The sequence below is a fragment of the Heloderma suspectum genome, chromosome 3 (genome assembly GCF_057233095.1).
Source record: "Heloderma suspectum isolate Gila_16-S chromosome 3, 16-S_ref, whole genome shotgun sequence".
In the NCBI taxonomy this organism is placed as follows: Eukaryota; Metazoa; Chordata; class Lepidosauria; order Squamata; family Helodermatidae; genus Heloderma; species Heloderma suspectum.
Genome location: NC_139460.1, coordinates 230385513 through 230402448, shown reverse-complemented (window position 1 = coordinate 230402448; position 16936 = coordinate 230385513). Strand labels below are relative to the sequence as shown.

General features: G+C 45.7%; 1 protein-coding gene across 1 annotated transcript in view; it reads right to left on the bottom strand.

Moving 5' to 3' along the window:
• STK32C (serine/threonine kinase 32C) overlaps window positions 1–16936 on the bottom strand; it is a 173658-nt gene that overhangs the window by 14102 nt on the left and 142620 nt on the right. The window contains exons 3-5 of the mRNA XM_084841935.1: window positions 13445–13596; window positions 6094–6267; window positions 5215–5252 (exon numbers count right to left, since the gene is read on the bottom strand). Coding sequence (XP_084698061.1) covers window positions 5215–5252; window positions 6094–6267; window positions 13445–13596 — 364 coding nt within the window. The remainder of the gene's footprint in view (window positions 1–5214; window positions 5253–6093; window positions 6268–13444; window positions 13597–16936) is intronic.

Genomic DNA, 16936 nt, shown 5'->3' with positions numbered 1-16936 from the left:
GGACATTGATGCTAAGATACTTTAGGACAGCCTATCCTAACCTGGTGTCCTCCAGATATGTTGGACTACAGCCTCTATCATCCCCAGCCAGCATAAAAGTAAAATCTGCCCCTTATGGATAATGTGAACCAGGTGGCATCATCAAGGTCTCATTGGATTAAAAATAATTTGAAAAATGTGACTCCTCGCTTCTTTAAAAGATAAAGAGCTGCAGACTGTACAGTTATCAGAACTACTACATTTATTCCAGCTAGGGTTTAGTGTACTAGCTGAACCATCCCACAAACATGTTCTGTAGCCAGCAAGCATCCCATACAATTCCAGCTCTCATTAAATTAAATAAAGCAGACTTATGCACATGTTTGTCTGTTTAGTTGCATAAGCAGAACCTGGTGTCTGCTGTAGAATTCAGCATACTAAAACCTCAGTTTCATTTAAAGTGTAGACACATATTAAAGGTATTTGGAAAAATGCCACCTTTGGGAGAAGGAGGGTTAAACAGGTGTTCCAGTGGTTTGGGATGGAGCTTCCCTGACTTTTCTTCCTATGGATCAAGCCATCCCAAATCTCCAGTGTTCTCTATTTCAATTCCCTCAGTCCTTGAGGAACTTAGGGGGGAAAAACAAATCCAGATTTTTAAAAAATCTAAATCTTAAAAGCAGAATAGAACTTCAGTCCAACACAATAGTGCTTAATCTGCCTACTAGTTTTAATTGGCCTACTACTTAATCTAGCTCTGTGCTAAATTGTGGCCAAAACTGTAAATATAAGCAGATACATACAAATATCCTTCATTTGCAATAATCATAGCGATCAGAGTATTTGAATTTTCTTGGTACAGCATGCATGTTTTGTGGAATAAACATCAATAAAAAGATGCCTAGATTTGATACAGTTTTCAAATCTAATGACTTCTAACCCATGCAAGGATTTTAGCTTACTTTTAAAAGCACTCACTCAGTCAATACTTTTTACAATTTTGGCTAAATAATTCCAAATTTAAGTGTATCACAGGGAACAATAGTGCAACAGACAGCATCACTGAAACAACCTACAACCTTACACCTATATACAAAAAAACACCTATTTTTGTTCTTAAGAAATACTTGTTCTTTTCTTTTTTTAATTGAACATCTAGTTTAAGGAAGAGTTCTAACATACTTGAAACCATGTATTAATTGTGAATTAATCAAGATGATCCTAATAAAGGCCTTATTATGCTGATCCTATGAGTTTTGTTACAATGGGCCAATGTGGAGTTTGATCAACATATCATGTGTTATTTCTAAAAAACCTGCTCTCCCGAGTCAACATGCTCTCTTACAGAAGTCTCTTTCATTTTTCTCTTTTCTCCTTGCATGACTAGCAAAAGGGCACACTATTCTCAGGATGCGGGTAGTGCATCTCCTCCTCCATAGAAGAGCTGTGTTAGAAAGAAAACCAGAACTTCTTTGAATCTCTTCCTGGGTTGATATACTCATGCGTAAACTATGGCACCTTAAATACAACTTGGCTTATGTGTGAATATATGCAAGATAAAAGCCTTTCAGGCAATCTGTGGTCAGAGTAGTTCCCATCCCTACTGCCTCTTCCTTGCCTTGTGAAATGCTATTTGATAAGCTGTTCAAAAGGATTCATGTGAGAACATGCTATTATCAGAGCTGAAAAAGTGCTAAAGACACCAGGGGACACATGGACAAATCATCTAGCAGCTGATTGTAAATCATTAGAACCACACTTGGCGAGAGTCCATTCAAGTGACTTCAAATCAAAAGCTGATTCTGAACTGATGAAAAGTGCCACCATCTCTGCTGGATTCTTGAAGAAGGCTTTCATCACAGAGAGAAAAAGTCTCAACTATCTTTAAATGTACAGTAGGTCTGCCTCAATCATGTGCAAAGCGGGGGCAGGGGGGTTAATTTAAAGTACCCAAGGGAGGAAGTATTGAACCCTCCCCCACAGCCCATACACTCCTTTGGCTCTCCCCACTGCCCACACACTCCATTAGACCCCCCTGCTGCCCACACACTCCTTTGGCACACATACACCCTGCAATTCTTGCAATAGGGAGAGGGCTGCTTTTAAAGACATGGTCTGCCATCTTCATGTGTAGTTTGACCCCATGATTCTTGATGTAGTCTGCATAGTGGAGGATAGGAAGGGTCTGATGGATGGCCCACCTCCAGTGTTATTTCATTCATTAACTTGGATGGACTCTGACCTAAATATATGTCCCCTCTATAAGAAGCAGTTTTCAAGCTATACTGCTGCATAGGTGGCCAATGTCAGATTGCTTGTGTTAACAGCCACATCTCACTTAAACTACAATTAGGCCTACTATATAATCTGTGGCCAATTCACTGGCTCTCTCACAAAAGGCTGAAAAGAAATCCTGCATGAGCTGCCTGAGACAGATAACGAACTACTTTCAGAACTTGCCCCAGGGACTATTACTTTCAAACCAAGATAAAAAAATCTCCAGTCCAAAATAAACCTCTTTCTTTTTCTTCAGGCCAGTTTCTGTCCTGCATGTGTATGTGGATCCCTGGCATTTGTAATGCATGAAAGATTATAAAATCGTTTTACTTCTTATTTCCTCTTCCTATCTCACTTTTGCATATACTGTACAGCAGATGGTGCCCTTGGTGGGTCTTCGTCCTCATTGCCATTGCCCACTCCTTCTGAGCAGAATCCCCATCACCACCCAGGGTGAGAGGGCAGGCAAGGTGGCTGCTTCTTCCCCTTGTTCCCCTTGCTACATCCTCTCATAGGCTGGGTTCACACAACACACTAACCCATACTCAGTAGGTAAATGTGGGTTGTTTGTTGAACCGTGGGTTAGTGTGTTGTCTGAACCCAGGACATTTTCCTCAGGGTGGGTTACTTTTCTTGAACATGCCACCTTGAGAACCCATTGTTTTTGGGTTGTTCAGGGTCGTTAACAAGCCGCACTCCATGGTTGACAAGCGACCCTGTGGAAAATGTCCTGGGTTCAGACAACCCACAGTTCAACAACAACCCACACTCAACCACTCAGTGTGGATTAGTGTGTTGTGTGAACCCAGCCTTACTCTCTGCCTCTGGGCTGGAGCGAGAGGGCAGGTGAACAGGTTGCTATTGTGTAGAAGAGGGGGAACAGCAGATCTGTGGGGGTAGTCTGCCATCACCTAGTGACACTTGACGTGACCTGGAATTAACAATACCCATTATTGGAATGGGCAGAAATCCTCCCACCCTCAGCAAATCTTCCCACATGGTTGCTGAGGAAGCATTCAAACATGCATCCCTAAGATTTCAACTGAATGATGTTTCAGGTAACCACTGTCCAAAGGCTGTGTTGTTCTCACAGGACCTTTGAAAGATACATGGAGTTCAACAGCAGGATGAGCATAAACACATGCATTTCTTTAGGAAGCAAATGGAATGTGCCTCTTGGTGAAATGAAAGGAGAAGCCTTTGCTCTATGGAGTTCCAAGTGTGCATCGTAGGAGACTGCCATATACCAAGTCAGACCACCGTTCCATCGAATTCAGGGTAGGCAACCTTTTTGGGCCCAGGGGCACATTTGACAATGTAAGAAACTGTCCTGGGCACCACCATAAAATGGCTGCCATAGGAGGCACGTCTTGCCCCAAAGAACAAATAGCCTGCCTAAAAGACTGAGTACAAGGCAGAGGTGGGGTCTGAGCCCCAATACACTAAATAACTCATTTGAGCCCACAGTTTCAGCACCAACAGAAACCTGTCTCCCAGAACACCTACTCTTTTTCCTCTTCCCCTTCACCCTCTCTGGGTCAGCAAACATTCCCCCTTATGTATTTTTCTCTCTCATCCTGGCTCACCACCCGTAGATGCTCATCATGCATACACACACACACACACACACACACACACACACCTCCCTTCTCCTCACTGCAAGCACATGCAAACGTATTTGTTCAGGCTCCCTCAAAGATACCCTTCCAGCCCCTTTATTTTTCCCTCTCTCTTTCTCACAGGCACACACAGCCCCCAAACATTCTGCCATACAAGCACACAACCCACCCCAACTCCCCCAGGTTGCTCCCAGCTAGCTCCCCCAGCCCCCACTGGTTTTCTACTGCTCTCCCTACACCCTCTACCTGCTAGCTATGTGCTGGCACCCCTGACTCCCTGCCCCAACCCCCAAAGCTGGTTTCTCGCTGCCCTTCTAAGCCCCTCTTGCTCTCCCTTGCCCTCCACCACTTTCTTTAGCCCAGCACCCTCCAGCTCGCCAAACAGAAGTGACAGGAGCCCCTTTTTCTTTCCCCCCTTCTTTTTCTCGGTGTCTGTGTGTTCTGCAGAGGAAAGCATTGTCCTGCAGCCACCTGCTGTCTTCCTTTCCTAAGAATGTCTCTGAGCCCCATGTTTGGCCAGGGGCATTCTTGGGAAATTAAGATGGCAGTGGCTGGTGGCCCTCGCTTTGCTTTGAAGTAATCCCAGTTGCCAGTAAGAAAATGTAATCTTTTTGTTTCTTAAGTTAAACATTAGAGGGGCAGGGCACCTTGGCAGGTGCCAAAAAAGGTGTCTGAAGACACACTGGTAGCCTATCCCTGTCTACACCAATCAGCAGCGGTGGCCCAGAGTTTCAGACAGGGTTCTTTCCTCATCCCTACCTGGTGATGTCAGGGATTGAACCTGGGACCTTCTGCCTGCAAAACACGTGCTCTTCCGCTGAGCTAAACCCTTCCCTTGCCAAAACCCAGCAGAATTGTGGAATGCTTCTTTACTCCTGGCTTTCCTATCAGAATTCAAACTTAAAACAGCCATGTTACTCTTGCCTCCCCCTACCCAAGCAGGTAAACAGATGTCAAATGTAAGAAAAATGTGTAAATATGCTCTCTGAACAACGTATCTATATTGGCAGAGGACAACGGGTACCCCATAAGGCTGCAGTTTTAATTGCTTTCGCATAAAGCGGCACTTATCCAAAGCTTTCCAGAATGAGTAATAGTAGCTACCAATCAATGTCAATTACCACTAATTCTTCATTGAAATGTGTCTTGACGGCTGATAAACAGAATCAATTCACTTTCGAAGCCCATAACCTTGTGTGCATCATTCACAACCACAAAAATTGGAGCATAAAATTGGAACATGTAAATGAATGCACAAGATACTAAGTGCTGAGGGGGGTGGGGTGGCAAACCCAGACAATTCAGATGCAGTAGAAATAATTAGCATTTTCCCCTTTACCTTGTTCATCAAGGAGAATGTTGTCTGGTTTCACGTCTCTGGAAAGCAGAAACAAGCCTTTAAGATTTCTCATGACTATGTAATCATATCATACAAAATGCCCCGGGGAAGCTATTTAACAGTGTTTTTTAGATTACAGAAATATCACCCAGTTTCATGGAACAAAATAGCTGGGTGAAACTCACATAACCTTCTCAAGGAAATTTCACGTGAAAGAAATACCTTAAAACATGCTTGATAAATACATGAATGTCATGGTATAAACACAGGTCTGTTGTGAACTGCCCAGAGCGCTTCTTTTCATTCAGAAATGAAATTATCATCATCATCAACAGCAACAACAACCAGCTCTCTTCCGGGAGGGGTGTCGATTGTCTTTCACCTTGAGGGCTGAATTCCATTTTGGAGATGCATTTGGAGGCTGCATTCCAGTGATGGGAGGGGCAAAAGGGGTGAGGCCAAAAATACCAAAAAATACCAGCTTGAAGCTCTTACTGCCCAGTAACTGAGAGGCAAATTCAACATCTCTCCCCATCCCCACCCCCGCCAGCTACCTCGAGGATTCCAGCTAAGCTCAGAGGGATCTTCAGATGACTGAAGGGGCCGTGGCAGACGGCGTCAGTGTCCCTGCTAACCAAAACATGCCAGCGCTGCGTCCCTGATGCCACTGGTCATAAATGATCATATATTCCCACACTAACAGTGGGGCATAGGTGTTCACTGACTAAAAGCTCTATTGAATTCAAGTGCAGTTTTGTAGTTGAGTATCCACATACTTGAAACCAGCTGAAAAACTATCCCCTAATGAGCCTGAGTCTAGAAGGGTTTGCATATCCATGCCAGCTCCTGACAGCTGAGAGTAACAGATTGTGCTGTTACCTGTGTATGATGTGCTGACTACGCAAATAATCTAAAGCTGAGGCCATCTCACAGATATAGAGTTTCACTGTTTCCTCGGTAAACTGCACGTTTTGCTGGAGATGATAGCGTAGGTCACCACCCAGGAGCAAATCCACCACCATAAACATGTCTTCTTCATCTTGAAATGAGTACCTGAGGAAAATGAGCAAAGGTGAGTAAACTGTGGGATACTGCTCCAATTTCACAGAAGGCATTACCAGATGAAAGGTCTGTTCTCCCTTTTCGTTCGTACACACACCTGACAAATAATAACAAAATCAGGACGCCCCTTCAATGTTCATATGTCTACATGAGAGACAAACTCTTTTCATTTTTCCTGGTTCTTTTTGCCCCCTTGCCATTATATATTGAAATTCTAAACAAATCAATTTGGCTTCTGTCGTTTTGTTTTGGAGAGCTTATTATATGAGCTGCCCCCGGTTTCATATCTAGCAAGGAGCAGCTGTCCCAGTTAATTTTACCTTCCTCATATAAACCCCGCTTCTATATTGGGCACAATCACATGGCTGCTGTAATGTGATTGTTACAGTCATTTTTTCCAGGCAAAATCAATAATGTACTGGAATATCAAGCAGCCCATCTCATTTCATTATCAACAGAAAAACAGTGCTGTCCATGTGAGTGACTCATTGGCAACATTGTGTTAGCTTGAGTTGCTGCTATTTGGCCTCTATCCCCAGATGTGTCCAAGGATATCACTGGCCTGACATATTCTGCCTACCTGCCAGTGGGGAGCCCTACACTGGTTAATAGGGAGACCCAATGGGAAAGAGAATTGTCTGGGAATCAAAGCATCTTGATTATGACGTAACTGGCTAGGGGACAGGGGTCTAAAACAGGGGTGAGTAACACAGGGGCCACAGGCTGCGTCCACACACACACACGGCCAGATTTGCAGCTCTTGGGGCTGCCCAAAGTGCCACCACTGCCCCAATTCCAATGGTGTGATGGCAGCAATAGGTGCATATCCCCTTTAAAACAACACGCATGATCAGTACACACCTTGCTTTAATGGCAATTGCACTCTTCTGGGTCTTCCAGGAGCACGATTTTCCTTTAAAACAAGTCACGGGCTTACCGTGCACTTTGTTTTAGAGCAGAAATATAGCTTTTTTGCTGCCGCACAGCAATTCAGAGAATGGTGGCCCCCAGCAGGGGCCCGGGGGTGAAAATGGGCCCCCAGATCCTCTGAGGTTGCCCACCTCTGGTTTAAAACACTGACTTCTCTTTCTCTCCGCAAGTGCATGGATTGCCTTCACTGTGAGAATTTCTTTTCCTGGTCCTTTTCATAAAATTAAATGGGAGAACATATGGCCAATACCTAGGTGGGTAGTATAGCACTACATCATTCTTCATTTTCATTTCTTCCCTTATTCTCATAGAAACTCTAGAGGAGTGTTTAATTAGGTTAGGTGTAGGCAACTAGTGGTCCTCCAGATGGTTTCCTGGTGGCAGTCCAAGACTGTATCCAATACACTACGTAACACACTTACGTAGTGGGAAATCCCACTGCCATGCCCCCAGACTGACTGTGACCACAATAGCCTTTCAAGGATTGGTTGTTCCATCATCCCAATGGCAGAGGTTGAAATCCAGGCAAAGAAAAGACTATTCCAGGAAGGAGCAACACCCGAAAGGCCACGAGCAGCAAATCACTGTCTGTTCTAATCAGCTAGGATCCATCTTTGGGATTGACAGAAGTATGGGTGGGTGGCCACATCTTCTCCCTTAACAAATGGCTGTTTCTTGTGACCCTTTTCTCAGTGTGCCTTAACATTCAACTACTAAGGCTGAAATCCTACACCCACTTAACTGGCAGCAAGCCTCACTGAAATCAGTGGGGCTTACTTCTGAGCAGACATGAATAGGATTGCACTGTAAAAGTGCTTTGGCCTATTTTACATGTAGTGGATTTCACTGGAGTTCCAATAGTGTTTCTCATAGGGCAGACATATATTCCTAAGTCCTGGGGGATATGACACCACAACCTATGGGAGTGAGAGGTTTATTACTGGTGTTGCCAGTCCACTGCTGAGAAATTTACTTCAGTTATCTGGCACCCTCAAATATACAAAGGTAACCTGGTTTGTTGCTATGAAAGCTGTTAACTTTGATAATAATGTGGAAACTGCATTTGTCCAAACTAAGTAAGCAACGATATATTAAATTCTCCTTTTAAATAAAAGTTACATCTTTATATAATTCTGCACAAAGTAAACCGAGCCAAATAGGTACTCAAAATCAAATAGACAAAACACAGCCCCTTCATTTATGGTAGCTAACATCGTATCTTACTCTCTCCCCCACCCCATAAACTATAAGGCACAGACCCTCTCAGAACCCAACTGTACGCTCCCATCTCAGGAAAGAAAGCTGATCATGCTGAAGTTCTCCAGAACCAATCAAAACAATATATTTGCCTCCCTTCTCCCTTCCTAATAATTGACATATAACCAATGGGGTAGTGGTAAATTTCGAAGTGCATCCTAACAGTGCCCATAACCACTCCCCCAAAGAGAGTCCAAAAATGCAGGCAGCTGTGCTGATCAGGATCAATAAATCAGTTCTAGCACTTTTCATCTCCACCAGGAGCAAGACTTTGCTAAAGCTAATGGGTCTTAATTGCCCATTCAAGACCAAGCCACCCCCAAAATACTTTGCATTACAACAGGGAACAATATATTGTTGTTGGGAAAATTCACTTCCCCCCAGCTACTGTGGGGATTGCAGCTAAACTCAGAGGGAGGGAACAAGGAATTCGGGAGGGGGGGGTGCTGAAGTGGCAGATGATGTCAGCATCCCAGCTAATCAAAAATTGCAAGTGCTGCATCCCTGTGAGTCCCAGCTATACTACACTACTGCACATAACCCCTAATATATTTTTTTCCTATACTTCCCCACTTTACATTTCTCTCCCCACCTTTATATAGATATATTCACACAAAACACACACAAATATTACTATAGCATAACCTAAGAATCCCATTCTGCTGTAGGGGGCACATGCTGAGGATCTGTAGTTTATTGTAGGGAACATTGGTGTTCCACTCATGTTTGTATAAATCAGCTGCTGCAGGAAGAGGCTCTACATTTGCACTGACACCCCTCTGAACCTACTACCGGGACGCTGTTCAGTAGCTTTGCTACTGAACAGTTTTGCTTTGCTGCCATCTTCCGTTATTGCATTTTGCAAACCAGACCTTGCACATCAAATCCAGCTGTGATGAGACTGACAGGGGGCTGTATCCAATGGTGGCTTTGCTTTAGCACTTCTGCTCCTGCAAGTTGAGGCTAGAGATGGCATGGGCACCCAATTCAGTCTGGGAATCCGGTGGACCTGGTCCCGCTCACACCCCTGAGCCCCACTCACCGAGCCCCTGCCCCTGCTCACCCCCTGCCTGTGCTCAGCAAATGGCCTGCACTCACCCCTGTGGCCTCATCAAGCTTTGTGGTCACAATTTTTTGAGAAATAAAATGGTGATTGCAAAAATGCACATATTTTTGTATGCACAAAAATGTGCACTCTTTCACACTTTCCCCAAAAATGCACATTTTCGCACACACGGTAATGTGTGTCTTCGCAAAAATGCACAGTTCGCACATGAGAATATGTGCATTCGCAAAAATGGCGACCGTGGAGCTCAACGATTGTTTTTATTTATTTATTTATTTATTTAAATTATTTTTTAACTTCTGGGGGATTCTGTTGTGTTTTAGGGGTGGGTAGCCTGCCTGATAGGCGGGAGCGAGGGGGCATGTGTCCACCTGATAGAGGCAGTGGGGGGAGTGTTGGGGGCCAGAACATACCGAGGCTGGGCGGCAGGTGCTGGCAGAGCGCTAGGGGCAGGTCATGCCAGATAAGGGGAACAAGGGAGAGATGTGTAGTATCTGTCCCCTGCTCCGGGCCTGTCCAGAGCCAAAAGATGGCTGGGGGAGGCATGACCCCATCTTCTGGCCTTCATTTGCTGCTCTGCAATGCCAGGTCTGTTACCCAGAAAACCTCCCTCATCCATGACATGATCCTGGATGAGGGTGCAGACCTGGAACGTATTACGGAGACCTGGCTGGCCGAGGCTGCTGCTCCAACTCTTGTAGCCATGTGTCCAGCTGGATTTTCGTATGCACAGCAGCCGAGGGCTGGGGATCAGGGAGGGGGAGTGGCTGTTATCTACCGAGAGTCCTTGGTCTTCACCTCTCCGGGAGACCAAGGTTGCTGAGTGCATGTACTGGAGGTTGGGCCCGAAGGGCAGTCTGGGGATTCTACTTGTGTACCGTCCCCCCGCTGCATGACTGACTCCCTGGCCGAGGTGCCTGAGGTGGTCTCTGATGTGCGTGTACAGTCCCCTAACTTATTGGTGTTGGGGGACTTCAACATACATTCAGAGGCCATCCTCACAGGAGCACCTCAGGCCTTCATAGAGACCATGGCTTCCTGGGAGCTGCACCATATTCTAACTGGGCCCACCCATATAGCTGATCATGCACTAGACCTTGTGTTTGTTTCTGGAGAAGCGAGGAGTGATCTGGAAGTTGGGGGTATATCCACCACCCCCTTGTCATGGTCAGATCACTATCTGGTGATGTTAGACTTCTCGGTTCCACAACCCCTCCGCAGGGGTGGAGGACCCATTAAAATGGTCCGCCCCAGGCATCTTATGGATCCAAATGGATTCCTGAACGTGCTTGGGGATTCTCTGGAGCATGCCAACGGCCACTCAGTTGAGACCCTGGTGGGTGGCTGGAATGCCGCAATCACTGGGGCATTAGATTGGGTGGTCCGAAACGCCCTCTCCCCCTGAACAGGGCTTGCTCTGCACCGTGGTTCAATCTGCAGTTACAAGCTCTGAAACAGGAGGTGAGACGGCTAGAGCGCCGGTGGCAGAAGTCTCGCTCCAAAGACAATCAGACACAGGCTAGAGCTGTATCTTCAGCCTATCACGTGGTGGTGAAGGCAGCAAAATAGGAATATTATGCTGCCTCTATCGTGTCTGCAGAGTGGTGTCCCAGGAGGCTGTTCCAAGTGGTCCGGAGCCTGGTCGGTCCAGTGGCTCCGGAACCGCTGGAGCATTCTAAGGCCTCCTGTGAGACCTTGGCAAGGCACTTTGCAGATAAAATTGATTGGATTAGGAGTGTTACTCCATGTGCCGTGGATACAGTTAGTAAGCAAGAGGCGGCTTGTGGCAAACCGGTTTTGTGGGATCAGTTCCAGCTTCTTCCTTCTGATGAAGTGGACAAGGTGCTTTCATCTGTAAGGCCGGCCACCTGCTTACTTGATCCTTGCCCATCTTGGCTCATTATGGGCTGCAGAGAGAGACTGGGTGAGGGGATCAGGGTGGTGGTGAACACCTCCCTTGAGGAGGGAGTGATGCCATCAAGGAGGCAGTGATAAGACTGCTCTTAAAGAAGCCCTCCTTGGATCCCCAAGTTCTGAACAACTTTCGCCCAGTCTCGAATCTGCCATTTCTGGGCAAGGTGATTGAGCAGGTGGTGGCGATGCAGTTGAAGGCACACTTGGAAGAAACTGATTATCTAGACCCATTTCAGTCAGGTTTCAGGCTTGGGCATGGGACAGAAACGGCCTTGGTCGCCTTGGTGGATGATATGAGGAGGGCTCTGGGTAGTGGTGAAGGCTCCTTCCTTGTTCTCCTCGACCTCTCAGTGGCTTTTGATACCGTTGACCACGGTATCCTCCTGGACCGCCTGGAGACACTGTATTGCGGCATTGGAGACACTGTATTGTGGTGGTTCCAGTCCTTCCTCTCCGGCAGATACCAGAGGGGAGCACTGGGAGAGGAGATTTCGGACCCATGGCCACTCACTTGTGGGGTGCCACAGGGTTCCATCCTCTCCCCGATGCTATTTAACATCTATGTGAAGCCGCTGGGGGCTATCATCACGAGGTTTGGAGTGCGGTGTCATCAATATGCAGATGACACACAGCTCTACCTCTCATTCAAATGTTCACCAAGGTTGGCTGTAGAATCCCTGTCCAAATGTTTGGAGACAGTGAGTGGCTAGATGGGGAGGAATAAGCTGAACGCTGACAAGACCGAGGTACTTTTGGTGGGAGACAAGAGGAGGCTGGGGGATGTTGACCTGGTGTTGAATGGGGTACAGCTACCCTTGAAAGACCAGGTCCACAGCCTGGGAGTCATTTTGGACTCCCAGCTATCCATGGAGGCTCAGGTGTCAGCTGTGAGCCGGACAGCGCTGTATCAACTCCATCTTATACAGTGGCTGCACCCCTTCCTTCCTGACCATCTGCTCCCATCGGTAGTACATGCCCTGGTCTCCTCTTGTTTAGACTACTATAATGCGTTCTACGTGGGGTTACCCTTGAAGACGGTTCGGAAGCTGCAGCTGGTACAGAACGCGGTGGCTCGCCTGATTAAAGGCAGCCACCGGTGAGATCACATCACTCCAGTGCTGAAGGAGTTGCACTGGTTACCAATTGTTTTCTGGGCCAAATTCAAGGTGTTGGTTTTGACCTTTAAAAACCTATATGGTTCCGGCCCAGCCTATCTTAAGGAGCGCCTCCAGCAACACCAGACAGGCTGCTTAACAAGATCAGCCTCGGATGGCCTTCTCTCTGTCCCATCAGCCAGGACAGCTAGACTGGTGGGGACGAGGGAGAGGGCCTTTTCTGTGGTGGCCCGCACTCTGTGGAACTCCCTCCCTAGGGAACTACGCCATGCCCCCTCTTTAATGAGCTTCTGCCATGCATTAAAAACATGGTTGTTCAGGCAGGCATTTGGGGTGGGTTAGGGTATTTTAGAAAATGTTTTTATTGTAGAATTTTATTGTTTTAAACTGTTTTATTATATGCTTGTACATCGCCCAGAGTGGCTGGGTGACCAGCCAGATGGGGGATTAATACATTTAATAAATAAACAAGGCTGCTGGGGTGAGTGTGGGCTGCTCACCGAGCATGAGAGGGGCTTGAGTGCAGTCCGGGGACCGGCAATCGGGGGCAGGGGCTGGGCGAGCGCCTGGAGAACCCAGACGGGGGTGAGTTCACACATCCCTAGTTGAGGCATCCATATTTAAGCTCCCCTGTCAATGTGCCCCTGAAAGTTGGGGGATGTTTTGGAGCGGAATGGAATATGGTGTGTGTGTGTGTGTGTGTGTGTGTGTGTGTGTGTGTGTAGGGGGGGAATCAGCAAAAACAGGTTGCATGAGCAGAAGTACTTGCTGCTAAGGCAAAGCCACCACTGGATAGAGCACATGGTTCCTGGTAGGAGTGTCAGCTTGCCAATCAGTGGAATAGAGCCCCACATCTTCAAATTATATCAGAAAAGAAGAGATTCACCAGAGATTCACCAAGAAGACATGCTCAATTTCCTGCAGGATCTCCAGTTCTCTGAACACGTTCCGAACCTCATCTCTTTCAATGCACTGCTGCTTGTTCATGTACTTCATGGCATACATCTTCTCTGTATCTCTCTTCTGTACAATGCACACCTTGATGTAAAGAAAAAGAAAAGATAAGTTGTGTTAGACTTGTCTACTCTTATTGGCTTGTTCATCGAGCTGTTAAAGTGCCATTTAGGTACAATGTATGGTTATGCCTGAGTTTGCCAGACATGTGTACTTGCCTCCTTGCAACAGACTGAAGAGTTTTAGCATGCTAATGCAAGCTACCCTAGCCATGAAGGGCTTTAAAAGTCAGAACCAGCAATTTGAATTGAGCCTGGAAGCAAACCGTGAACCTGTGCAGTTTGTGAAAAACAGGCATAATGTGATTATAATGCCCAGACCTGTTAGCAGCTGTATTTCCAACTCATTCCAAATTAAGGGCAATTCACCAAACACATTTTTTTTGGCACAATCTTTCCTGAGGTTGTTTTCTAGTCCTATCTGGAGCTGCGGGGATTGAGCCTGAGACCTTCTGCATGCAAAGCAGCTGCTCCAGATCCCTCTTGTGCCGACCTCATGACTGGAGGCTATATGGAAATGGGGCTTGGCACATGAAGGACAGCTGGTCTCCACATGTGTGTGCCCATATGCTTCAGTTATTCAGTGAAGGCCCTGTTTGGGTGCCTCCGTCATCTGAGGTAAGATGCACGGCTACAGGGGCAATAGCCCACACAGTGACAGTACCATGCCTGTGGAATGCTTGTCCCACAGACCTCGATGTCATTTTGGTGCCAGGCAAAGACCTTTTTATTTCCCCAGATTTTTAAAATGTCTGTACTTTACTTGTGTGCTGCCTGGTGTTTGTTTTAATTCCACTGACTTCTTTTATACCACTTGTATATTATGTGGTTTGAACCTTCTTGTGTTAATGTCCCTGTTTTCTTTCAGTGTAATTTTGACTTTTTGTAGGCTGCCCTGGTAACATGTTCAGGGGCAGGATATAAACAGAACTGATTATCTGACTACTGGTCTGCACGAAGATCTTCATAGGAAGCTAGTTTATATGAGGGCAGACCATTGTCCATCTAACCTAGCCCAGTATTGTTTATCCTGGCTGGTAGTCATTCTCCAGTGCCCTTTCCATCACCTGCTATCTGATCCAGGGGTGGAACTCAGGGTGGACCCAGGTGGGGCCAGCTTAACTAGTTATTTTAAAGGGTAGGCCCAGCTAGGTATGTGCATACAAGCAAAACTCAAGCTCGAAGTCTTCCAAATTCCACCTTATGTATTTATCTATATTTATTTATTATTACATCTGTATCTTGCATTTTTTTCCTCTTGCAAGGAATCCAAGGTGGCTTACGTGGTCCTCCTCCTCTCCCTTTTATCCTCGCAACAACAACCCTGTGTGGTAGGTTAGGCTGAGAGTCACTGACTGGCCCAAAGTCACCCAGTGAGCTTCATGGCTGAGTGGGGACAAGAACCCAGATCTCCCGAGTCCCAGTCCAACACTCTAGCCACTACACCACACTGGCTCTCTTGAAGCACGTTCCATCTCATGTCCATATCAGATCGCAATCTTTGTTTTATCCTTTTCGCATGAAAATTCATGCATATATTCCCAAGCGTATATAACAACTGTACACGTCTTTGAAATGTACGCATTCGTCTATTAATTAAAGTGTGTTTGTGCACATTTTTCAAATGCATGCATTTTTTTCATGCACATTTTTCAAATGTATGCACGCTGTCAAACACTTTGCTTTTGGTCTGCGCATCACATTGCAAGCTTGGAAATGTATGGACTTTGACCATGGACTGAGTTCGAGTCTGTGTTCAGCCTAGGAGGTGTGAACGGGGTAAATCCTAATAAAAAACAAACTGAAATGAATTTCTCATACATCCCTAGGCCCAGCCTATATAATTACTATTATCTTAGTGTCTCAGTATTTAACCCATTACTCTGTGAAGATTAACTCACACACACACAAACTCAGAAAGATAATATCCCTCATATATGTATGTTGTTACACCTCTTGTGACTTGATGTGCTGTCTATGGATAAGATCATGTGCTTGAGTTACTGGATTTCCACATATTTCTAGCTCTTGTTTTGTGTTTGCAGCACATTGTACTAGTCTGGTTTATGGTAGATTGATAGTGGTCACCTCATCTCTTCGGTTGGGGCCTGATCCTTTTAACTGGAAAGACCAAAGACTGAAACCTAGACCTTCTGCATGCACAGCAGGTGCTGTACCACTGTGTATGCTCCCTCTTTAAAACAAACAAACAAACAAACAAACAAACAAACAAAAATATCAAGGGCAGAACTTCCTTGAATGTGCACAAACAGACTCAAGCATGCAGGTTTCTTAGTGGGTACATCTGAATTCCAGACATACATCACCCGGCCATCATACTACTGCATAACCTCTGGAGTTCATCAGGCTGAAATGATCTCTGCTCCTGTTAGCCAATTAATTCCATTACCATCCAGACAACCAGAGTCAAGATGTGCTGCCCTTGAGATACCCTTTTTCAACAACTGAACTGATGCCTGCAGTTCTTAGTGTCAGGAGGTTAATTTGGTTCTTCTTTAAAAAAAAATCCTGTGTTGAGAACTGCAAAACTGGTGGGTTGCCATTATTATATTTCTGAACCAATGTTTTATGTTGGGTTGTATTTTATGCCTTCCTTGGCTGCTTCTAATGAAACACTTAATTACAAGGTAACTATTTGGAAATGAGTCGATGAGAATTCTACATCAGCCGCAATTATATCCATCTTCTTTTAATCAGCAGATGTGCTTGTGCTTATGAAGCAGTGCGAGCATCTAAACAATTAATCTGACAGTTCATTCATACAAGTTCCTCATCAAGAACAGCAGGCTGAACATTGTCAGGATCTGTCCTGTCGTAGTAGGCCCTGTGCCCCTGAAGTTTGCTTCGGTTTTAAAAAGCATAATGTAAAGTCCAGTATAGCTGTGGGAAGGTGGCTGCCATGACAGTGTATCACTGTTTAACCTCTCAGCTAATTATGGGTGAAAAGAGGGATACAATCTCAAAGAGTAAGTATGCCTTGTCAAACAGCTGCATTTCAGCCTTGAGGTGATTTCTGACTTATTACGAGAGACCTTCCATCCATGGGAAACAAGTTGGGGGGGGGGGATGTTTAGAGGGGATTTTTCAGCTCTCAGCATCTGCCCAAGGGCAAAGAGCTGAAACACCATGGTTTGACTTGTTAATTGCCTATGGGTCAGACTTACTTGTCAGAAGTCATTATTAATGGGCTCAGTAACCAGTCCCCTGTTTATAAGCTGATACACCAGCAGAAATGTGGTGCCAACGTCTTTTATTGCCTACAACCCTTCTTCACCTGCACTGGTTTTTCTTACTGAACACTTTCCATCTGTTCTGTTCGTGCTTCCAGAGAACCTTGTAGCCAG